This window comes from Ambystoma mexicanum, chromosome 8 (assembly GCF_040938575.1).
Source record: "Ambystoma mexicanum isolate Mex_15411 chromosome 8, UKY_AmexF1_1, whole genome shotgun sequence".
NCBI classification, from domain to species: Eukaryota; Metazoa; Chordata; class Amphibia; order Caudata; family Ambystomatidae; genus Ambystoma; species Ambystoma mexicanum.
In genome coordinates this window covers 1,701,090,169-1,701,114,927 of record NC_090929.1, presented here as the reverse complement: position 1 = coordinate 1,701,114,927, position 24,759 = coordinate 1,701,090,169, and the positions used below count along the sequence as shown (strand labels likewise).

Sequence of the window (24,759 nt, the reverse complement as noted above, 5' to 3'; positions counted from 1 at the left end):
ACCTTGAGCGTGGGGGCAGTCAGGCAGGGCTAGGATGGGGTGGGATATGTGGGGGCATACCTTGAGTGTGGGTGCAGTCAGGCAGGGCTAGGATGGGGTGTGAGATGTGGGGGCATACCTTGAGCGTGGGTGCAGTCAGGCAGGGCTTGGATGAGGTGGGACGTGGGGGCATACCTTGAGCGTGGGTGCAGCCAGGCAGGGCTAGGATGGGGTGGGAGACGTGGGGGCATACCTTGAGTGTGGGGACATACCTTGAGCGTGGGGGCAGTCAGGCAGGGCTAGGATGGGGTGGGAGACGTGGGGGCATACCTTGAGCGTGGGTGCAACCAGGCAGGGCTAGGATGGGGTGGGAGACATGGGGGCATACCTTGAGCCTGGGTGCAGTCAGGCAGGGCTAGGATGGGGTGTGAGACGTGGGGGCATACCTTGAGCGTGGGTGCAGTCAGGCAGGGCTAGGATGGGGTGGGAGACGTGGGGGCATACCTTGAGCGTGGGTGCAGCCAGGTAGGGCTAGGATGGGGTGGGATACATGGGGGCATACCTTGAGCGTGGGGGCATACCTTGAGCGTGGGGGCAGTCAGGCAGGGCTAGGATGGGGTGGGAGACGTGGGGGCATACCTTGAGCGTGGGTGCAGCCAGGCAGGGCTAGGATGGGGTGGGAGACGTGGGGGCATACCTTGAGCGTGGGTGCAGTCAGGCAGGGCTAGGATGGGGTGGGAGACGTGGGGGCATACCTTGAGCGTGGGGGCATACCTTGAGCGTGGGTGCAGCCAGGCAGGGCTAGGATGGGGTGGGAGAAGTGGGGGCATAACTTGAGCGTGGGGGCATACCTTGAGCGTGGGTGCAGCCAGGCAGGGCTAGGATGGGGTGGGAGACGTGGGGGCAGGCATTGAGCGTGGGTGCAGTCAGGCAGGGCTAGGATGGGGTGGGAGACGTGGGGGCAGGCATTGAGCGTGGGTGCAGTCAGGCAGGGCTAGGATGACGTGGGGGCATACCTTGAGCGTGGGTGCAGTCAGGCAGGGCTAGGATGGGGTGGGAGACGTGGGGGCATACCTTGAGCGTGGGGGCATACCTTGAGCGTGGGGGCAGTCAGGCAGGGCTAGGATGGGGTGGGAGACGTGGGGGCATACCTTGAGCGTGGGTGCAGCCAGGCAGGGCTAGGATGGGGTGGGAGACGTGGGGGCATACCTTGAGCGTGGGTGCAGTCAGGCAGGGCTAGGATGGGGTGTGAGACGTGGGGGCATACCTTGAGCGTGGGTGCAGTCAGGCAGGGCTAGGATGGGGTGGGAGACGTTGGGGCATACCTTGAGCGTGGGGGCATACCTTGAGCGCGGGGGCAGTCAGGCAGGGCTAGGATGGGGTGGGAGACGTGGGGGCATACCTTGAGCGTGGGTGCAGCCGGGCAGGGCTAGGATGGGGTGGGAGACCTGGGGGCATACCTTGAGCGTGGGTGCAGTCAGGCAGGGCTAGGATGGGGTGGGAGACGTGGGGGCATACCTTGAGCGTGGGGGCATACCTTGAGCGTGGGTGCAGCCAGGCAGGGCTAGGATGGGGTGGGAGACGTGGGGGCAGGCATTGAGCGTGGGTGCAGTCAGGCAGGGCTAGGATGGGGTGGGAGACGTGGGGGCAGGCATTGAGCGTGGGTGCAGTCAGGCAGGGCTAGGATGGGGTGGGAGACGTGGGGGCCTACCTTGAGCGTGGGGGCATACCTTGAGCGTGGGGGCAGTCAGGCAGGGCTAGGATGGGGTGGGAGACGTGGGGGCCTACCTTGAGCGTGGGGGCATACCTTGAGCGTGGGGGCAGTCAGGCAGGGCTAGGATGGGGTGGGAGACGTGGGGGCATACCTTGAGCGTGGGTGCAGCCAGGCAGGGCTAGGATGGGGTGGGAGACGTGGGGGCATACCTTGAGCGTGGGTGCAGTCAGGCAGGGCTAGGATGGGGTGTGAGACGTGGGGGCATACCTTGAGCGTGGGTGCGGTCAGGCAGGGCTAGGATGGGGTGGGAGACGTGGGGGCATACCTTGAGCGTGGGGGCATACCTTGAGCGCGGGGGCAGTCAGGCAGGGCTAGGATGGGGTGGGAGACGTGGGGGCATACCTTGAGCGTGGGTGCAGCCGGGCAGGGCTAGGATGGGGTGGAAGACGTGGGGGCATACCTTGAGCGTGGGTGCAGTCAGGCAGGGCTAGGATGGGGTGAGAGACGTGGGGGCATACCTTGAGCGTGGGGGCATACCTTGAGCGTGGGTGCAGCCAGGCAGGGCTAGGATGGGGTGGGAGACGTGGGGGCATACCTTGAGCGTGGGGGCATACCTTGAGCGTGGGTGCAGCCAGGCAGGGCTAGGATGGGGTGGGAGGCGAGGGGGCATACCTTGAGCGTGGGTGCAGTCAGGCAGGGCTAGGATGGGGTGGGAGGCGAGGAGGCATACCTTGAGCGTGGGTGCAGTCAGGCAGGGCTAGGATGGGGTGGGAGACGTGGGGGCATACCTTGAGCGTGGGTGCAGTCAGGCAGAGGCTAGGATGGGGTGGGAGGCGAGGGGGCATACCTTGAGCGTGGGTGCAGTCAGGCAGGGCTAGGATGGGGTGGGAGGCGAGGGGGCATACCTTGAGCGTGGGTGCAGTCAGGCAGGGCTAGGATGGGGTGGGAGACGTGGGGGCATACCTTGAGCGTGGGTTCAGTTAGGCAGGGTTAGAATGGGGTGGGAGGCGAGGGGGCATACCTTGAGCGTGGGGGCAGTCAGGCAGGGCTAGGATGGGGTGGGAGACATGGGGGCATACCTTGAGCGTGGGTGCAGCCAGGCAGGGCTAGGATGGGGTGGGGTGGGAGACGTGGGGGCATACCTTGAGCGTGGGGACAGTCAGGCAGGGCTAGGATGGGGTGGGAGACGTGGGGGCATACCTTGAGCGTGGGTGCAGCCAGGCAGGGCTAGGATGGGGTGGGAGACGTGGGGGCATACCTTGAGCGTGGGGGCAGTCAGGCAGGGCTAGGATGGGGTGGGAGACGTGGGGGCATACCTTGAGCGTGGGTGCAGCCAGGCAGGGCTAGGATGGGGTGGGAGACGTGGGGGCATACCTTGAGCGTGGGGGCAGTCCGGCAGGGCTAGGATGGGGTGGGAGGCGAGGGGGCATACCTTGAGCATGGGGGCAGTCAGGCAGGGCTAGGATGGGGTGGGAGACGTGGGGGCATACCTTGAGCGTGGGTTCAGTTAGGCAGGGTAAGAATGGGGTGGGAGGTGAGGGGGCATACCTTGAGAGTGGGTGCAGTCAGGCAGGGCTAGGATGGGGTGGGAGACATGGGGGCATACCTTGAGCATGGGGGCAGTCAGGCCGGGCTAGGATGGGGTGGGAGACGTGAGGGCATACCTTGAGCGTGGGTGCAGCCAGGCAGGGCTAGGATGTGGTGGGAGACGTGTGGGCATACCTTGAGCGTGGGTGCAGCCAGGCAGGGCTAGGATGGGGTGGGAGACGTGGGGGCATACCTTGAGCGTGGGTGCAGCCAGGCAGGGCTAGGATGGGGTGGGAGACGTGAGGGCATACCTTGAGCATGGGGGCAGTCAGGCCGGGCTAGGATGGGGTGGGAGACGTGAGGGCATACCTTGAGCGTGGGTGCAGCCAGGCAGGGCTAGGGTGGGGTGGGAGACGTGGGGGCATACCTTGAGCGTGGGTGCAGCCAGGCAGGGCTAGGATGGGGTGGGAGACGTGGGGGCATACCTTGAGCGTGGGTGCAGCCAGGCAGGGCTAGGATGGGGTGGGGTGGGAGACGTGGGGGCATACCTTGAGCGTGGGTGCAGCCAGGCAGGGCTAGGATGGGGTGGGAGACGTGGGGGCATACCTTGAGCGTGGGGGCAGCCAGGCAGGGCTAGGATGGGGTGGGAGACGTGGGGGCATACCTTGAGCGTGGGTGCAGTCAGGCAGGGCTAGGAAGGGGTGGGAGACGTGGGGGCATACCTTGAGCGTGGGTGCAGCCAGGCAGGGCTAGGATGGGGTGGGAGACGTGGGGGCATACCTTGAGCGTGGGGGCAGTCAGGCAGGGCTAGGATGGGGTGGGAGACGTGGGGGGATACCTTGAGCGTGGGTGCAGCCAGGCAGGGCTAGGATGGGGTGGGAGGCGAGAGGTGACATACCAGTGCTAAAGCACCATACTTGCTTTTCAGCTAACTTGCATACCCACAATGCATTGCTCCCCAGCTGGGGTGAAGTGGAGGTGAGCTTCCGGGGATGGCTACAGGGTGCATCCGCGGCATGGGTGGCATTCCAATGCCAATCTCTTTCTCTGGGCAATTGAGAAGCGTTCGTCGTCCAGACCCAGATGCCAGCTCCTGGGTAACAGCCACAGCAGCATCCGCCCTACCCAGGGGCACAAGGTGCGACTGAAGCCGCCAGAGGCTGCTGGGGAGAGAGCCCCTCTTTCTGCTCCCACCCTGCCCCAAGATTTCAAGGCTTTGGACTATGGGGCGTGCCAGAGGTGCAGAAGTTATCCCCTCTTGATTCATATTAAAGGACTCCAAAGCATTGGGGGGCTGTAGAGAGACCAACCAAGATGGTGTAATGTGTCCTCGACTATGGTGTCCATGTGGGGGAACCAGACCTGGTTACGTAGTACCTTCTTGGTGTTGGCTATGCCATGGTGTGCCTCGTGCGCAATCATGATGAGGGGTTTCCTGAGGCTCTTGGGGGCGACTAGCCTATTTCCTTTCAGTAACATTCCTTGGCTTGTCATGGCCAGTTCCCCATGTATCTTCGCCATTCTTGATAGGGCTCTCCTGTCTGCTTCCACCCCTCCCCCGGTTCAAAGTGTTCCGTCGCCACCTGTTGGTGTTCGTTAGTTGAACGGCTGCCCTTATCGTGGGTTCGGCTCGGCTGCGTTCCACAAACTGTTTTGTTGTGATTGTAGGAGGAAGTGCGTTCAGGGACAGGTAAGCGATGTATTCCTCTACATCACCCTGCATCTCGGTGTCTGGGGGTTTGTCTGGGTGTCTTGATAGGTAGTCGGCCGGATTTCCTTCGCCTCTGGGTTTGTGGACAATGGTTTAGTCATATTCCTGGAGGCAGAAGCCCTAACGTTCGATTTGTGGCGGCATCTTAATCTTGGGGTTTCCGAAAAGGGCTAACAGTGCTTGGTGGTCGGTAATCAGCACAAAGGTCCTACCGATGATGAAATGGTGGAATTTTTCACATGCCCAGACTGCTGCCAGGCTCTCACGTTCCCCCTGAGAATAGGCTTGCTCAATGGGGTTCAACGCCCGGCTGGCGTATGCGACCATGTGCGTTTCAGTGTTCTGTTGTGGATTGGTCTGGGCCAATATGGCTCCTAGGCCCACGGGGCTGGCGTCCACAGTTATTTCCATGTCCCACTGTGGGTTGAAGTATGCCAGATGACAGTTGGTCGCTAGCTCTTGTTTAATCGTGGAGAACGCTTGTTGGCACTGTTCCTCCCAGGTGAATGGTCGGTCCTTCTTTAGCAGTTGTCGTAAGGGGTTGGTGAGTGTTGCATAGTGGGGGGAGATACCGTGCACAGTATCCTGCCATGTCCAGGAACCAGCGCAGTTCAGACATCTTTCGGACTTGTTAGGCTGACGATGGTGCTGATTTTGTTAGTGTCTGCTCCGATGCCTTGGTCCGAGAAGATGTGCCCAAAGAAGCACAGACTGTGTTTGTTGACTTCACACTTGAGGCTGTTGAGTGTGAGACCGACTTCCTGGAGGATGTGGCATACCGGCTTCAGTGCTTCGTCATATTGGTCCTGTGCTACTCCAAAGACCAGGATGTCGTCGCTGTAGTTAAAGGCGTTAGTCACTGGGCTAATCAGTCTTCAAATGGTCTCTTAAAAAATTTCGGCCGCTGATGAAATTCCAAAATTCAGCCTTTTATAGCGGAAGAGGCCTTCATGTGTCGTGAACGTTGTTATTGGCTGGACTCAGGGTCGATCACTAGCTGGTGGTAGCCTTGGTTCAGGTCCAACTTCAAAAATCTGGTGGCCTGGTCGAGTCTCATCAGCATATCCTCGATGTTTGGTCCTGGGTGTCTCTCCCGTTGGATGGCTGTGTTGGGAATTCTCATATTGACGTAGAAGCGGAGGCGTCCGTCCGCCTTGGGGACAACTACTAGTGGGGATACCCATGGGGTGCATCCTTCTGCTCTCTCGATGATGTTGTTGTCGAGTAGTAGCTGCAGTTCGTGCGTCACCTTGGCTTGTAGGTGAAACTCGATTCTTCTGGGGTGTTGCGGTATGGGCCGCACGGAGCGGTCGATGTGTAGTTTGATCAAAGTGTCTTTCAACATGCTGACGCCTTTGAACAGGTTGGGGAATGTGGCTCTCAATGTCTCAAGGCCGAGCGCCTTCTGGGATATGGCCCATATGGATTGGGCGGTTGGAGGGAATCCTTGGATCGCCTCTGACTGGTTGTAGCGGATGTCTATCAGTTGTAGCGCGATGGCTGTTTTATACCTTAGGAGGCATCTCCCCAATACTGGGCTGTGGATGACGTGGATAGTCACTGGTACCCTTATGCCTCTGTGTACTAGATCACACAGGAACTGACCCTTGGATGTCAGTGGTAGGGTCACCCCCCATTGGAAGATGTGGGCCCGGGATGGTCACAGGGGGTAGGCCTGGACGAGTGCTTCATATGTTTTCTGGTTCATTACGTTGACCGTTGCACCTGTGTCAATAAGAAATGGTGTGTCGATCCCTCCCAGATGGACTGTTACTCGGGGCGCTGTGCTGTCATCGGATGAGTCAGTTATGAGCCAGACATATTCTCTACTGTACCGGTCATATTCTGGGTGCTGCTCCATCCCTGGCAGCTGCTACTCGACCGGTTGGTTCTCGTATGGGTCTTGGGCATTGAATTCCCTTCTTGGATCTTCATCGGGAACAGTTTGTACCTGGTAGATTTGTTCCAGGTCGTATGCTTCATTTGCTGGTTCCATTTGCAGGTTCTCTAAGGCTCGGATGAATCCGGGGTGTCTGATGTTTCTGGTGTTGTCCCTCTCAGGGTATGGTCACGTGTTGAGTGGCCTTGGTGGTTCATATCAACTGTTTGGCGGCAGCTGGGTCAGGGGCCTGTAGGCTGGTAGTAGGGGTGTTCTTGCTCGACACATGCTCTGAAAATGGTTTTCCTGGCCGCATCTCATGTACTTCTGGCCGATTGCCGGGCACTGTCCTTTGTGCGGTAATTCAAACCCACAGCTACAACACGGTCTCTCTGGTTGAGCTCGACGTGCCTGGTTCTAAAAGTCTTGACGGGACGGGGTGCGAAATTGGCGAGTCTGCCCCTGCGGGTTGGTGGCGATGGCTGCTACCGTGTCCAGTTTCTTCGGGTTTTCGATGTTGGCGGCTTGGACATCAACGCGCTCATACACCCTTGCCAGTTCCGCTATTTCTTGCAGAGGAAGGGGTTTCTTCAAAAGGCGTTTCCTAAACTGTGTTGATAGGCACCCTTCTATTACCTTCAGCCTGATGGCTTCGTCATCGTTGAAGTTCATAAAGTCACAGTAAGTTTTTTTTCTCTGAAGGCGTAGGATGAACTTGCCTATTGTTTCATGGGGTGCCTGGGTGCACTGGTTGAAGGTGTACCGTTGATAGTCTGTTTGGTACCACAAGTAGGTATCCATTGATTGCGGTGATCAATGACGGGTAAGTCGTTCTCTCTTGGGCCGGAATAGTTTTGATGACGCTTTTGATGTCCTTGCCCACTAAGTTGGTGAAAATGTCTAGCTTGTTCGGTGCATCTTGATTTCCGACAGCTCTTATGAATTCTTCGAATGAGTCATCCATTCTTGCCATCTCTGGCCTTGGTTTTCTTGAGGGTCGAGCCCATAGGGATTCGGTCGACGTAGAAATGACATTGGGTTGCTGGGCATTATCCCTGCTGAGGGTGGTGCCGCGCCGTCCGCTGCAGCGCTTCCTGATTGCGACATTTTGAGGTTTGTTCAGGGTGGACTGACTCCTTTATGGTTGGCGGGTTTGCGTTTGAGCGCGTGGTGTCGCGTTAGTTCGTGGCCTGTGACGCACTATCGTCTTGTGCGTGATCCTCGTGTTCTGGTGGTGTGTTCTTCGTGTTCTCTTTCCTCATAAATCGTCCTCGCTTTCGAGTGGTTTTGTTGCTGTTATTCTTTCTATACTGGCAATTTCCATTTAAATAGTCCTTGCTTTCAAGTGGCCTTATTGATATAATCTTTTCTAAACTGGCAATTTTCATTCCTCGCTTTCAAGTGGCATGCGTTTCCTCTGCACACATGCCCGCCCCTCAGATTGCCGCCGTACCTCCTCACAGCAGGCTGATGCTGCTCCACGTGGTCTGTGTTTCTCCGCTGCTGCATTGCGGTTCTGCTGGGCGTCCTCGCTCCGGGCCGGTCTTCCTCCTGCTGGATGCTCTGCTGGGCCTCTTCTTCCTCCTGGGCTGGTCGGTCCTCCGCCCCGGCAGCTCCGCAGGCACCTCCTGGATTTCCGCGGCCTGGTCCTCCTCACCGGCGGCTCTGTTGGGTCTCTCCGTTCTCCAGGGTTGGTCGGTCTACCTCGCTGGCCGCTTTGCTGGGCTTATTTTTTCTCCTGGGCTGGTCGGCATCCACACCGGCAGCTCTGCTGGCCCTCCTTCCGCCTGGCTGGTTGCTGGCACGCCAGTCCTCCACACCGCTGGGCCTCCTTCCCTCGGCGGCACCTCCGTCGCTTCCTTACTTCGGCTCCCCTTGCCGTATCTGGATGCACGCGTCCCCTCCTCACGGGACGGTGGCGTGGGCCCCTCTTCTCATCGCCAGTTATTATGTATTACCTGGGCCCATTCACACAATGAGACACAGACACCAGGCACGTCTTTACTCTGTATATTCTTGCTACAAACTGCCTTCCCTCTTGCTTTCCCCTCCCTTCCTCCTGCCCCTCCCGCTCCCATTCCTAGTTTCGTTTTCCCTTAAAGGGGCAGGTGCCCTTTGCTACATAACAGATGGCTGAGTCTCCTTCTGCTGTGAGCCGCTTCCGGGGATTTCCCCTGACATGTCCTGGCTCTTCTCTACATGCAAGCCATTGTGGTGGGTCACTGAAGTCCCGCGGCAGGACCGGAGGGAGTGCTAAAACTGGTTGGATTGGGCCCTTGCCAGCCCGATTGGCAGTAAAGGACAGAGGGCTTGACCACGGTATGGAGAGGCCTCCTGAGCCCGGGGTGCCAAGGTCTGCCACAGAACTGACGCAGTCGCAGGCAATGAGCTCCAGATGGCTACTGTGTGACCAAGGGCAGACCCGGAGCCTCTTGGGTCATCAGCAGAGCTGATGTGCCGGTTTTGCCTCAAGGGGGTGCTGCGGCGGGTGGTGGGTGGGTGCTGGGGGCTCAACTGGCTTTGAACGCTCTTGCGAGCTATGAGAGAAGGAGTATAGGCAGCGCTGCTGAGGGGCACCCTGCAGCTCGAATGCGCGGACAAGTAACCTGGGGCAAGAAGGGCACAGGGGTAGGGGCAGAACACATGCTGCACACACATGGTCAGCCCCATACCCCTCAACTCTCAGCTACAAAGAGACAGGCAGGATGAGGGCCCTAGCAGGGGGGCAACAGCACATTAGCATGTGCTGCACCCACAGAAGAGATCTGAGGCAGGAAATAACAGCTGATGACCTACAATGGTCACCATGAGGCACAAACTGCTGTCGGCGCTAGCCGGTCGGGGGCAGGGAACGCCGCCCCCACACATATGCAGTGCCTAGGGCCATTCCAACAGAATATTCGGGGCTGCCTGGGCAGCAAACAGCACAAACCAGAGTGCTCCGTACGGAGGACCACAAGTGATCTGCATACGCAGATAACTTTCTTTTCCCAAGAACCCACCCACCCAACAAAATAAAAAAGGACAAAAAGGGGAGAAGAAAAGAAAAACAGAGCCACGAACGGGGCCCACATCGTTGTGGGAAGAGAAAGCCAGAACGGGCCAGGGAGCACAACCCTGGACCTCGTGCCCAAGAGTGTACATTATGTATGATATGGCTATTATTGTTATGACTATTATGTTGTGTAATATTAGGCAATGTACAATAAAACCAACAACCTTTTTATTGCCAACACTTACACAATGTGTCAGTGACCATTGGGGAAACACAATATGGGTAACGGTCGCCAACCTCTTGGCTCCACTGGTTATTGTGGGGGACCTCTGATCTGCTGGGAAGGGGCAGGACGATCCGGCACATTCCGACCGTGTTTTATCATCTTTTGAACTTGGAAGAGAGAGGAGCCTAGATGGCTTTCACCTGAAGGCCCGAATTTCCAGGACAGGGGCACCATCCTCCAGGATGCCAGGCAAAGCTCATTCTATAATGTGGGTGGGGCAAGGATTTCGGTTTTTCCAGGTTTTACTCAGGAGGTGCAAAGGCAGCGGCCGTCGTTTCAACGCAGTGAGGAGGAGGCTGAGGGAACTAGGTCATATGTACACAATGTTTTATCCTACCAAATTGAAAGGGCTGGGGGTGGACGCTCGCTCTTCTTTCACAAACCAGCAAGGTCTGTGATTGGCTGGACGTCAGACCATCGGCTGGGTATGGGGCCGGAAGTGAGGCAGGGATAGATCTGGATCAACATGGGTGACCACTCCTGGATATGCTCTTCGTGTGACTGCTGAGAAGTCGACTCGACAGACTTGTGTGGGTGAAGTTGGCACTCTGGCTTTGAGGGAGAGATCACAATCCGGGGCGAACGACCCTCAGCGAGAGGATTGTCCGACCGTTCTTACTGGCTGGGGCACGGAAGAGACATGAGGAGACTGTTTGGTGTATGTGAGGGAGACGGGCATGTAGGGATTGCTCTGTTGTTGTGGTTGGACAAACTGTGGGGGGGGGGCAACATGGCCTGAAGTCCCGCCCGTGGCCTCGCAGGTTGCTACTACACCTTGGAGGGTAGCTCTGAAACCTTAAGGCGGAAGCAGGGGTTTGTGAAATTTTGTTTTGTATAGGAGCAGTGGCGGAGTGGTGTTGAGGGGGGGGAGGTTCACGGGTGCCGGTGGGGAATGGCTCACCCTAGCCTTCTGCCTCTTGCCCGTCCATTTGGCTTTTCAGGCGGCGCTGCCGAAGACTCACCTGGATGCTCACAGGCTGGGGAATGTGGGTGCGAAATGGAAGGGCAGGGTAATTGGGGCCACCTTTTCCCTCCTATTCCGAGGGGGAGGGGGTGCCTCGTAAAGGTGAGGGAGGCAGCGGGCTGAGAGTTACACAGACTATGGTGGATATGGAGGGGGGGTATATGGCCTAGGTGGGGGACATGTTGGACCTATGCCCCGAATGTGGAACAAGCTGTGTTTTTTCAGGGAATGCAGGACGACCTTCGCCGGACATCAGGCTCATTGGCGAGGGAGGGGCATGGCTATTGCCATTTCTCGGCAGTGCACGGGTCATACTCACGCATAGATTATGCCTTTGTGGGGGAGGAGGAGTTTGGATTGGTCGCGACAGTGGAATTTTTGGATAGGACTCTCTCGGACTATGCACCGCTGCTCTTGGGCCTTGCGCGGGTCTGTGTTAGGCTGCCATTTTCAGGTGGCAGTTTGATAATGGAATGATGACTGATGGCGCTTTCAGGTCCTCGTTGGGGGATAAGATTCATTTTCTGTATGGAAACTGGGGCTCTACCTCACAGAATTGAAGGCCATGAAGGTGTTCAATGGGGGGGGGGTTACATCTTGGTATGGGTTGGGGTACTCAGAGTCCCGACCGCTGAAGTGCTGGGTCTTGAACGTAGGTTGGCCTTGTTAGAACTGCTATTGGCCAAGAGGAAGGTTACACAAGAGGTAGTCGCTGAGGCCATGGGTGACTTGAACGGGGCATGGTATAGACTGGACGACTGTGTGTGCCGGGTATGTGGCTAGGCAGCATTCTGAGGGGGATAAGGCGGTATGTGGCTAGGCAGCATTCTGAGGGGGATAAGGCGGTATGTGGCTACGCAGCATTCTGATGGGGATAAGGCGGTATGTGGCTACGCAGCATTCTGAGGGGGATAAGGCGGTATGTGGCTAGGCAGCATTCTGAGGGGGATAAGGCAGTATGTGGCTACGCAGCATTCTCAGGGGGATAAGGCTGTATGTGGCTAAGCAGCATTCTGAGGGGGATAAGGCGGTATGTGGCTAAGCAGCATTCTGAGGGGGATAAGGCTGTATGTGGCTAAGCAGCATTCTGAGGGGACTAAGGCGGTATGTGGCTAAGCAGCATTCTGAGGGGACTAAGGCGGTATGTGGCTAAGCAGCATTCTGAGGGTACTAAGACGGTATATGGCTAAGCAACATTCTGAGGGGGATAAGGTGGCATGTGGCTAAGCAGCATTCTGAGGGGGATAAGGCGGCATGTGGCTAAGCAGCATTCTGAGGGGACTAAGGCGGCATGTGGCTAAGCAGCATTCTGAGGGGACTAAGGCGGCATGTGGCTAAGCAACATTCTGAGGGGGATAAGGCGGGTATTTGGCTGAGCAGCATTCTCAGGGGGAGAAGGCGGGTATTTGGCTGAGCAGCATTCTCAGGGGGATAAGGCGGTTTGTGGCTAAGCAGCATTCTGAGGGGGATAAGGCGGTATGTGGCTAAGCAGCATTCTGAGGGGGATAAGTCGGTATGTGGCTAAGCAGCATTCTGAGGGGGATAAGGCGGGCAAGCTGTTGGCCTGGTTGGTTAGGAGGGAGTCTGGGCAGTGCATGTGTGAGGGGGTGAAGGATTGGGTGGGCAAATTGGTCACTGAGCATTTCGGGAGTTGTAAACCAATCTGTATGCCGAAAAGGAGGGGACTAAGGCGGTTTGTGGCTAAGCAGCTTTCTGAGGGGGATAAGGCGGTTTGTGGCTAAGCAGCATTCTGAGGGGGATAAGGCGGTTTGTGGCTAAGCAGCATTCTGAGGGGGATAAGGCGGTTTGTGGCTAGGCAGCATTCTGAGGGGGATAAGGCGGTATGTGGCTAAGCAGCATTCTGAGGGGGATAAGTCGGTATGTGGCTAAGCAGCATTCTGAGGGGGACTAACGAGGTATGTGGCTAAGCAGCATTCTGAGGGGGATAAGTCGGTATGTGGCTAAGCAGCATTCTGAGGGGACTAACAGTATGTGGCTAAGCAGCATTCTGAGGGGACTAACACGGTATGTGGCTAAGCAGCATTCTGAGGGGGATAAGTCGGTATGTGGCTAAGCAGCATTCTGAGGGGACTAACGAGGTGTGTGGCTAAGCAGCATTCTGAGGGGGATAAGTCGGTATGTGGCTAAGCAGCATTATGAGGGGACTAAGGCGGTTTGTGGCTAAGCAGCTTTCTGAGGGGGATAGGGCGGTTTGTGGCTAAGCAGCATTCTGAGGGGGATAAGGCGGTTTGTGGCTAAGCAGCATTCTGAGGGGGATAAGGCGGTTTGTGGCTAGGCAGCATTCTGAGGGGGATAAGGCGGTATGTGGCTAAGCAGCATTCTGAGGGGGATAAGTCGGTATGTGGCTAAGCAGCATTCTGAGGGGACTAAGACGGTATGTGGCTAAGCAGCATTCTGAGGGGGATAAGGCGGGCAAGCTGTCGGCCTGGTTGGTTAGGAGGGAGTCTGGGCAGTGCATGTGTGAGGGGGTGAAGGATTGGGTGGGAAAATTGGTCACTGAGCATTTCGGGAGTTGTAAACCAATCTGTATGCCGAAAAGGAGGGGTTTGATGCAGAATGTCTTGGCTGTGTGGCTGGAGGAGGCAGCTCTCAAAGGGCTTATGGAGGAACAAAGGAAGCAACTAGGTGCGGTTGTGGATGCTCATGATGTTGAGTGGGTGATATGATATGATATAATGATATGATATGATATGGTATTTGTAACGCGCCTATACACAAGTGTTTCAAGGCGCGACGAGGCAGGGAGGGAGGGAAACAAGGGGAAGACAGACAAACGATCCTACTAGGCCAGGTGTCATTCAGATCGCGCAAGTGCAGAGGTAAGGGGAAAAGGAGGAACAAGGTACAAGGACTGAGCTCAGGTAAGGCCCCAGGGTTGGTGGGATACCAGTGGAGGTGTATAAGAACTACAGGGACCGGTTATTCCCTAAGCTTTTAGAAGTTTTCCTTGAGGCCAAGGTGCGTGGCAGGCTTCCGAGATCTATGTTGGAAGCGCTGGCGATACGTCTGCCAAAGGAGAGTAGGAATAACGGGGACTGTGCCTCGTACCAGGCAACACCTATGATAAACGTGGACATTAAAATTCTGTGCAAACGATTGGCGGGTCTATTGAATCCAGTTATGCAGTGCTTGGTCCATCCGGACCAGACAGGGTTTATTCCGGGTCAGTCCACTGCCCAGAATCTGAGACGGTCATTCCTGATCCTGGATAGAATTACAGAATGGACTGAGAAGTTGGCTGTGGTCAGCTTGGATTCTTACAGAGCATTTGACTGTCAACTGGGACTTCCAATGGAAGGTGCTAAGTAAAATGGGACTGGGGGTCCAGTTTCTAGACTGGGTGAGGCTTCTGTATGAAGGCTCGACTTCCAGGGTGCAGGTTAAGGGAGCCGTTTGAGTCTGTGGCAAGTGCGGCAAGTCACGTAACAGGGGTGCCCGTTGTCAATGGTGGCTTTTGCACTGGGCATTGAACCCCTGGTGCAGGTCTTTCAGAAGATGCATGAAGCTGTGGGATTGCAGATCGGCGCTGTGAGGCTCTGTATCTCCTTATATGCGGACAACATCATTCTGTATGTTTGAGATCCTGTTAAAAACCTAGGCCATGCTATGGTCACAGTGGAGGAATTTGGGAGACTCTCCGGGTTGGCTGGCGATGAACTCCAGTCTGCGATCTATACGCTGCCTGGGAGCAGGGGGAGCTCTCACACTTCCGGATGGAGACTCCAGAAGGAGGGGGTTCAGGTACCTTGGTATCATGGCGAGTGTCCATTGGGGATGGGTGAATCGGAGGAATGTGGAGCGGGCCCATCTCGTTGATGGGGCGGGTGGCACTGGTAAAGATGATCATGTTGCCGAAGTTGTTGTACGTGTTCCAGGTGATGCCTAAACCCGCCTCTCGTTTCAGGGCACTTCACACATAACTTTATCGGGCACGTTGCAGTTGCCAGCAGGTAAAGGGGGCGTCAGGGCGCCAGATTTCAGGTCCTGTTACTGGACCGCTGCACTTCAGCACATGCTGTACTGGTTCATACTGCCACACGCGGACCAGGTCACCAAATGGATTAAAGGTGGAATTGGCTCGAGTGTGGGTAAAGGAGCCCCGACAGCTTCTGCCTCCAGTGAGAACTATTACTCGTGCTTGGTGAAAGGCCACTAGACTTCCAGGGCCGAAGATGCCCTTCATGCCGGAGATGTTCCACACTTGCTGTTGGTTTGGGTATGCACTCAAGCAGAGAGGGAGCATTGGCGAGTGGTGGGCATGGGGGTTTGGTGGAAGACATGTATAAGGCATGGCCATGGCGGGGGTCAGGGCAGCATGGGAGGGTTTTTCAGAGAAGCCTTGGATCCACAGGATGAATGCGATGCTTATACAACTGGCTGGTGGTGGTAGGAATGTCTCTGAACTCTACGCAGCAGACCGGGCCGAGCAGGATGTGGAGGCCCTGAGGCAGAAGTGGGAAAGAGAGATTTATGCATTTACTCTTCGATTCTTAGGCACTTACACAGCAAGTAAATTCTGTTTCAAAGTGCACACAGGGTAATAGGGAGTAGACACGGGAATGAGACATTAAAATACATAAAAATATTAAATACAGTGGAGGGGGAAAAAATGACGAATCTACTATGCTTTGGGAGTATTCAGAGCGTGCTAGTGCAGAAGGGAGAGGGGTCATGGGGGGGTGAGGTGCTGGGTTGCTCCTGGGTGAGTAACAGATGAAGTGCAAGGTGTGGTAAGTGCAAGCCTTCAGGACGGAGGGTGTGCAGGGGCAAGTGCTGAGGATAGACAAAAGCTGGGGGCGATTGAGTGTGGGAGGTCAGGGCCCTGAGGATGCATAAGTGCACTGGACACCAATCAAAACAACTGTGAAAATAGCAGAGGTGACTGGAAAGGGTGGAGGTAAATGGGAAAGTCTTGAGGAGCTTCCAGATTTTAAGAAAGTCCTGCTCAAGATGCAGAGGGAGGGGGAGGCTATTTCAAAGAAGGGAGCCAGCTGCGGAAAGCGAACAGCCTTCTGCTCTCTGTTTAGTGAAATGCTTTGCACACAAAGAGTTGGCGCCAGAGGAATGCAGAGGTCTAGAGGGAGAGTATTTAGTAAGAGAGAGCAGCACCTAGTGTGGTCTCCTGCCCCAGAGAGCCTTGTGGATGATACAGAGGGATTTGAATTTAATCTATGAAGCAACCGGGAGCCAGTGAAGACATTAGGTCAGGAGAGATGCGGTCCCTGGGCTTGAGGCCAAGGAGAAGTCCTGCTGCCCTATTCCCGATTAGCTGGAGGGGGTCGCAGAGTGGAAGAAGGAAGATTCAGGGGGAGGCTATTGCAATAGTCAAGCCTAGAGAGAACCAGGGCTCGGGTAACATCGAGCTTCTGGGGGTAACATTGAGCTTCTGGGGGAAGGTGAGAAAAGGTAGAATTCCTTTAAGAAGGAAGAGCTGAAAGTGGGACTTCTTGGCAATGTCCTTCGTCTGAGGGAGGAAGGTGAGAGAGGAGTCGAAGTTGACTCCAAGGTTTCTGGCTTCAGAAGAAGGAGCAGGGGGAGAGCCCACAGAGGAAGCCAGAGCGAAGGGAAGAAGTCGGGAGCAGGGATCCCAATGGGCAGGATCTCCATGTTGCTGGCATTGAGGCAGAGATCATTGGAAGTGCACCAGGCCTGGATGGCACATAGGCAGTCAGGGATGATGGAAGGTGCAAGAGGGTCAGCAGGAAGATTGAAAAAGAGTTGTGTGTCATCCGCATAACACTGGAAGTTGGGGGAGAAGGAGGAGATGAGGAGTGCCAGCTGAGTAACATATAAAGAGCCAAGGGGAGAGGATAGAGCCCTGGGGGACACCACAGGTGGTGAAGGAAGTAGGAGAGGAGAAGGTGCCCAGGATGACTTGGGAAGAGTGGTCAGTTAGGAAGGAACATAGGGGAATGGCATAGAGTCTTGGCACATGTGGAGCAAGACTCCAAGAATGTTAGGTTCCAGTGGATCCAATACAAAATAGTGCAGTGCACATACATCACCTTTGTGATGTTGGCTATGATGGCTCAGAGAGGGTTATTGGTCAAAGGATCGAATCAAAAGGACCGAAAACAAAAAGGGTCGATTATTTTTTTATTTTTTATTTGGGTGTCCTCCCCCAAGCCCTCTTTTTTGTGGTAAAAACCACTTTTTTTCCTACACGGAAACCCAAAAAAATATATATATTTTAAAAAAAAAAGTCAACCCTTTTGTTTTAGGTCCTATTGACTCGACCCTATGGCATTCGATCCTTTTGGATTCGAACCTTTGACCGGACACCCTCAGAAAGCAGACCCAAATTGCAGGGGGTGCAAGAGGGTGCTAGGGAAGTTTCTACACACGTGGTGGGAGTGCGATCTGGTGACGGATTTTGGGAAGCGGTTCAGGAGGAAATGGTCAGGTTGTTAAAGGCGAGGAGGCAGCCGACGGGGCAGCAATGTTTTTTGGGGCTATGACCCATCAGGAAAAGGCTCTAAATAGGGTGGGGGCATTAGGTCTCCTCCTGGCAAAGCGCATGATGGCAATAGCGTGGAAGGCTCCGGCTGGGCCGAAGTTGTGGGGCTTGTGAAGGGCGATGCGAAAGTGGGTTAGGGTGGAGAGAGGTGTGGCCTCGTGTCTGGGTCCTACTGAGGATGGTGTCTATTAGTACAGTGCTTGGCACGAAGTTTGGGACTCGCTCGAGCCCTGATCGGACTACGGCCACTGTAGATGGTATGCTATTTGGGAGGTTAGGGTAGGATGGGATGGGTAGGGGGGTAACTATTGCACTATATGGTAGGGAATTGACAATTTCAGGGCTGACGGACAGGTCCATGGGACTGGGAGGTTGGAGGGGATAGTGTTGTGCGGGGTTTGAGGGGGGTTGGGTTATGCTGTACCTATTAGTATGGAGGTTGGTTGAGGGGGAGGATTTCAGGGCTGAGTCCTGTCTGGATGTAGAGGAAGAGGATTCCTTTGTAAGTGCGAGGATACTCCAGCCAGGGCGGTATGTGCGAGAGGATACTCCAGCCAGGGCGGTATGTGCGAGAGGATACTCCAGCCAGGGCGGTATGTGCGAGGATACTACACCCAGGGTGGTATGTGCGAGAGGATACTCCAGCCAGGGCGGTATGTGCGAGAGGATACTCCAGCCAGGGCGGTATGTGCGAGAGGATACTCCAGCCAGGGTGGTATGTGCGAGAGGATACTCCAGCCAGGGCGGTATGTGCGAGAGGATACTCCAGCCAGGGCGGTATGTGCGAGGATACTACACCCAGGGTGGTATGTGCGAGAGGATACTCCAGCCAGGGCGGTATGTGCGAGAGGATACTCCAGCCAGGGTGGTATGTGCGAGAGGATACTCCAGCCAGGGCGGTATGTGCGAGAGGATACTACACCCAGGGTGGTATGTGCGAGAGGATACTCCAGCCAGGGCGGTATGTGCGAGAAGATACTCCACCCAGGGCGGTATGTGCGAGAGGATACTCCAGCCAGGGCGGTATGTGCGAGGATACTACACCCAGGGCGGTATGTGCGAGAGGATACTACACCCAGGGCGATATGTGCGAGGATACTACACCCAGGGCGGTATGTGCGAGAGGATACTCCAGCCAGGGCGGTATGTGCGAGAGGATACTCCAGCCAGGGCGGTATGTGCGAGAGGATACTCCCCCCAGGGCGGTATGTGCGAGAGGATACTACACCCAGGGCGGTATGTGCGAGGATACTACACCCAGGGCGGTATGTGCGAGAGGATACTACACCCAGGGCGATATGTGCGAGGATACTACACCCAGGGCGGTATGTGCGAGAGGATACTCCAGCCAGGGCGGTATGTGCGAGAGGATACTCCAGCCAGGGCGGTATGTGCGAGAGGATACTACACCCAGGGCAGTATGTGCGAGAGGATACTCCAGCCAGGGTGGTATGTGCGAGAGGATATTCCAGCCAGGCCGGTATGTGCGAGAGGATACTCCAGCCAGGGCGGTATGCGCGAGGATACTCCAGCCAGGGCGGTATGTGCGAGAGGATACCCCAGCCAGGGCGGTATGTGCGAGGATACTACACCCAGGGTGGTATGTGCGAGAGGATACTCCAGCCAGGGCGGTATATGCGAGACGATACTCCAGCCAGGGCGGTATGTGCGAGAGGATACTACACCCAGGGTGGTATGTGAGAGGATACTACAGCCAGGGCGGTATGTGCGAGAGGATACTCCAGCCAGGGCGGTATGTGCGAGAGGATACTCCAGCCAGGGCGGTATGTGCGAGAGGATACTACACCCAGGGCGGTATGTGCGAGAGAATACTCCAGCCAGGGCGGTATGTGCGAGAGGATACTCCAGCCAGGAGGATACTCCAGCCAGGGCGGTATGTGCGAGGATACTCCAGCCAGGGCGGTATGTGCGAGAAGATACTCCAGCCAGGGTGGTATGTGCGAGGATACTACACCCAGGGCGGTATGTGCGAGGATACTCCAGCCAGGGCGGTATGTGCGAGAGGATACTCCAGCCAGGGCGGTATGTGCGAGAGGATACTCCAGCCAGGGCGGTATGTGCGAGAGGATACTACACCCAGGGCGGTATGTGCGAGAGAATACTCCAGCCAGGGCAGTATGTGCGAGAGGATACTCCAGCCAGGAGGATACTCCAGCTAGGGCGGTATGTGCGAGGATACTCCAGCCAGGGCGGTATGTGCGAGAAGATACTCCAGCCAGGGTGGTATGTGCGAGAAGATACTCCAGCCAGGGTGGTATGTGGGAGAAGATACTCCAGCCAGGGCGGTATGTGCGAGAGGATACTCCAGCCAGGGTGGTATGTGCGAGGATACTACACCCAGGGCAGTATGTGCGAGGATACTACACCCAGGGCGGTATGTGCGAGAGGATACTCCAGCCAGGGCGGTATCAGGCTTTTATGAGGATATACCACTGTGTGCGAGCTGCATGTTGAAACTGGTTAAATAAAAGAGCTCCAAAGCATTGATCATGTTGGGGAGACCTGGGGCCAGATTTAGAGGATACTTTCCTTACCCTGGCTGCAGCGACCCCATGCGGCAAAGACGAGGCTTTCAATCTTCACGCCATCTCCCTCACACTCACATCAGTATTGAAACCAGAGCTGCAGGTCCAAATGTGAGCAAAGGAAGGGTACAGCGAAACCGTGCCAGTGTCACCTGACCACACAGTACAGATGCCATGCCTCTGCCAATGCAGCACATGGCATAGTATCTATGCATGTGCATCCTTATCACATGGCATAGATACTGAGCCTAGGTCCCCTCAGCACTTGCTTTGGATACCATAGCTGTATCAACCAATAACATGACATAGGTTCTGTGCGTGTGCCACCTCATCACATGACACACGTACTGCGTCATCTCATCACGCAGCATATACGCTGCATCTGTGTCACCTCATCACATGGCATCCATGCCATGCCTGCGTCACCTCAGTAAAGGGCACAGATAGGCTGGGCCACATCAAGGAAGAGGCCGGGAGCCCTCCATGTGGGGCAGACATTCCCGAAGAACGGCCCAACTCAGAAGGTACGAGGGTCATTCACACAACTGCGAGGCAAACCCATTACACTGAACAGGGGTGAGCCAAGCAGAAGCCCAAGAGGGGCGCATTGAGATGGAAACCCCAAGAAAGGCTAGAAGCAAGAACTGTGCCAACAGAGGGATGAGCCCGATACCCTATGCAGGGGTGAGCAAGTCAAAGGCCCAAGAGGGGTGTATAGGGAGACGAAGAGCCCATGAGGGCTTGAATCAGGAAGTGTCCAGACTGGGGCGATGAGCCGAATACCCCGAGCCGGGGTGAGCCAACCAGAGGCCCGATAGCAGCATGTATTGCGACGAAGAGCCAAAATCAAGACGTTTTGGAACCAGGGCAACAAGCCAAATATCCCAAGAAAGGGGGAGCAAACAAGCGGTCCATGAGGGACGTTTATCGATAGAAGAAGCCCAGGAAGGGCTAGAATCAAGAACCGCCCACACTGGGGTGATAACCCCACGCCGGGGTGAGAAAGCCAGAAGGGGCTAAAATAGAAAATTACCTGAACCAGGTGGCAATCTCCATAGCCCACGCCGGGGTGAGAAAGCCACAGGGGGCTAATATGGAGAACTACCTGAACCAGGGTGGCAATCTCCAGAGCCCACGCTGGGTGAGAAAGCCACAAGGGGCTAATATGAAGAACTACCTGAACCAGGGTGGCAATCTCCAGAGCCCACGCCGGGGTGAGAAAGCCGCAAGGGGCTGATATAGAGAACTACCTGAACCAGGGTGGCAATCTCCAGAGCCCACGCCGGGGTGAGAAAGCCACAAGGGGCTAATATAGAGAACTACCTGAACCAGCGCGGCAATCTCCAGAGCCCATGCCGGGGTGAGAAAGCCACCAGGGGCTAATATAGAGAACTACCTGAACCAGCGTGGCAATCTCCATAGCCCCATGCTGGGGTGAGAAAGCCACAAGGGGCTAATATATAGAACTAGCTGAACCAGGGTAGCAATCTCCAGAGCCCACGCCGCGTGAGAAAGTCACAAGGGGCTAATATAAAGAACTACCTGAACCAGCCTGGCAATCTCCAGAGCCCACGCCGGGGTGAGAAAGCCACCAGGGGCTAATATAGAGAACTACCTGAACCAGCATGGCAATCTCCATTGCCCACACCGGGGTGAGAAAGCCACCAGGGGCTAATATAGAGAACTACCTGAACCAGAGTGGCAATCTCCAGAGCCCAGACCAGGTGAGAAAGCCACAAGGGGCTAATATAGAGAACTACCTGAACCAGCGTGGCAATCTCCATAGCCCACACTGGGGTGAGAAAGTGGAAAGCCCACAAGGGGCTGACATAGAAAATACCCCATGAGGGGGTGAAAGCAACCGGCGAAGTGGACGACCGGAGAAGTGGAATAGCCTATGAGGGGCTGAAAAGCAGACGGCATGGAGGGCCAGATAGCCCAGGTGGGGCTAAAAGACAACCGGGAGAAAGTTTGCAAGATCAATTAAGAGATGTCCTTTGTGATTTGAGAAGAACATTTGCCCAGGGGACCCGAACAGTATACTCTAGCAAAAGAGAAAGACTTAAAGAACCCAGATTTGAACTACATCAGCCGGCAGGGGCCTGAGAGAAAGGAAACCAAAGACACAAGTGGGTGGGGGATCAGAAACCAGCCACCCGAAGCCAAGTATAGTGGGGACCTAGTTACTTAGGCAGAAGTTTATGTTATTTAGGTTATCAGTGGTAGGGATAGAACAAAGGATGACAGGTTTGAATAGAGGACAAAACTTTGCGAGACATCCTGATGTGAACCATTTTATTATTTTCTTTATAGTCAGGGAAACCATCATCATAGCTTCAGGGTTAGTTGAGGTTTTCATTTCTTTAATAAAACCTGCGGAGCCATGTCTTCTTGTCCGCTTCCTATATCTGTCTTACCTCACGTCCTATTCTCTACTGCTCCCCGCCACTCTGCCCTTCCAGAGGACCCCCACGTGGCATGGTGGCACTGCATGAAAATCTTCCTAACATAACCCACTCTACTTGTGTTCACACTTCACCATGGTGCACACATCACCCGTGTCCACACACTGTACACGTGTCTGCTCATCACTGAGGCACACACACTGGACTATTTGCTGGGCCATAAAGACCGCATATGGAAACTAAGGCACAATAACCATATACTAAAATGACACGTCAGACGCGAGGTTCGTTTTCCAAACAAGTCTGGTTTATTTCAAAGTATTCTCAGTCGGCCGACTGGGTCACAACGTCTCACAACGTGTGCTCCCAAACCTCGTGAGACGCAAGAGAGCGAGCAACGCTCAAGCAGCAATATATATACATCAGACATATCCTTTGTTAAGGCAATTCGACCCGCCCTCATACACGTCATACAGGCTAAGGTTCAATGATTGACAATTATGACACGTTATGACAAGTCTTCATTCAGCCTAAACATAGTTCTTTCAGCAAAGGCAGCAGAGACAGCTTTCTGTTATGGGAAACATGGAGCTTTTGCTCAGCAAGAATATCGTGATCTTAGCAGGGAAACATTCCTTACTACGTTATCTATGTGTTTCGGCTCATGAGCTAAGAGTCAGATAGTTCTGAAGCAGAAAATACCATTCTGCGCGAAGGAGCACCGCTAGGAGAATATAATTCATGTTTCACTGCCTTTTACAACAGCACTTGCAAGACAAACCGGCACCTGGACCACTGATTAGATGTGGCTTCTGCTCGCCTTCAAGGACTTAGTGAGAGAGAAAAACAATGTATTTCTGCACAGTTTGACATTCCTGTCTGTGTTAGTATTTCAGCATTCAAGCCGTGGCCTCGCACGGTGTGCAAGTCTAAAGCATAGAATACATTTGCAAAGCGTTTTGACAAAAAGAAAAAAGCAAATGGCCGACACTTCACAAAATGGACGCCCTTTGGTTACATTGACGATTCTAGGATTGCAATGTTTGTCACATGATGCGATTGGCTTCTGGCCAACATATTATACATATCATTCGACTATAGGGTTTCTTTTCTGGTCTAACACTATGTACACTCATCACCACGGGTACACACTCTGTACCTGTGCGGCTTCATCATGTAGCTTCACGTCGCGCTTCTGTTTGAGTTGTCGACGCTCCGGGATGACGATTTCATACTTTGAGATGCCTGAAGTCTGTGCACAGAGGACCTCTGCAAGAAACACGAAATTAGTTATTTATGCCATATGCAAAGGATGGAACTAGTGAAGCCAGTATCGGTCAGATCTTGATTATGCAATGATACCAATCGGCAACCAGCAATGTTCGAAACCCAACAGTACATGATTCTGACCCCACAGGCAGCATGGATCATAACCGGACCCTCATTAAGAGCCTTGCGGTCCGGAAATAAGGGTGCCGCAAGCAGCATACCGGTAAACTTTCCGGGCTGCCAGATTACGAGTATGCCTGCACGGGCTGCTGCTCCCGGCAGGTCTGACCTGCTGCGCACTGGCCCCTGCAGGAATGGTTTTCACCGAATCAATGGCACCATTAGCAATGCACAGGTAGGTTACTGCCAAACTCATATGTGCCCCCCTCCCCAAAGTATAGCAGTATTGCCCCCTTTGCCAGCAAGGATAAGAGCCCAACGATAACCCAAAACCAACTCTAAAACCCAACCAAGGTGGATCAGAACCAGAAAGTAGAACAATACTGTCCCCTGAGGCAGTGTGGATCAGAACACAACAGTACTGTACACCGATACCAAGCCCTCACACGTTTGGATCAGAATCAGACAGTATATATATATATATATATATATATATTGATATGGACTGTAATTCAATATGGATCAGAACAGGACAGTATTGTCGCAGACCTGTAGAAGGCCACACTGGGAACAAGGATTGACACTTGAGCAGAGATGATACGCACCTCAGGTTGTTCCCTAGCAGCACAGCACAGACCCCCCCCACCCCATCATAGTACCGCAGCACATGGAGAAGTGCATGCTCCGTGGCAGGTTCAGCCAGGAAAAGCTGAGACTACCTTGGTGTCAACAGAAGCTAGCTCTAGAGAAATACTTCCTATGGTGTCACTTTTATGGTGTGTGGCGCGTCGTACTAATGCGGTCGGCAAAGATGGCCAACAATGAAGAACAGAACACTTCAATATCTACATTTTCTTATGGATGGATTTTAATTTGAATTGGTCAT

At 54.8% G+C, this 24,759-nt stretch overlaps 1 protein-coding gene across 1 annotated transcript in view; it reads right to left on the bottom strand.

Annotated features, from left to right (window-relative positions):
- LOC138473339 (disintegrin and metalloproteinase domain-containing protein 9-like) overlaps positions 1 to 24,759 on the bottom strand; it is a 526,235-nt gene that overhangs the window by 361,890 nt on the left and 139,586 nt on the right. The window contains exon 2 of the mRNA XM_069612014.1: positions 23,644 to 23,753. Within this exon, the coding sequence (XP_069468115.1) occupies positions 23,644 to 23,753 (110 nt within the window). The remainder of the gene's footprint in view (positions 1 to 23,643; positions 23,754 to 24,759) is intronic.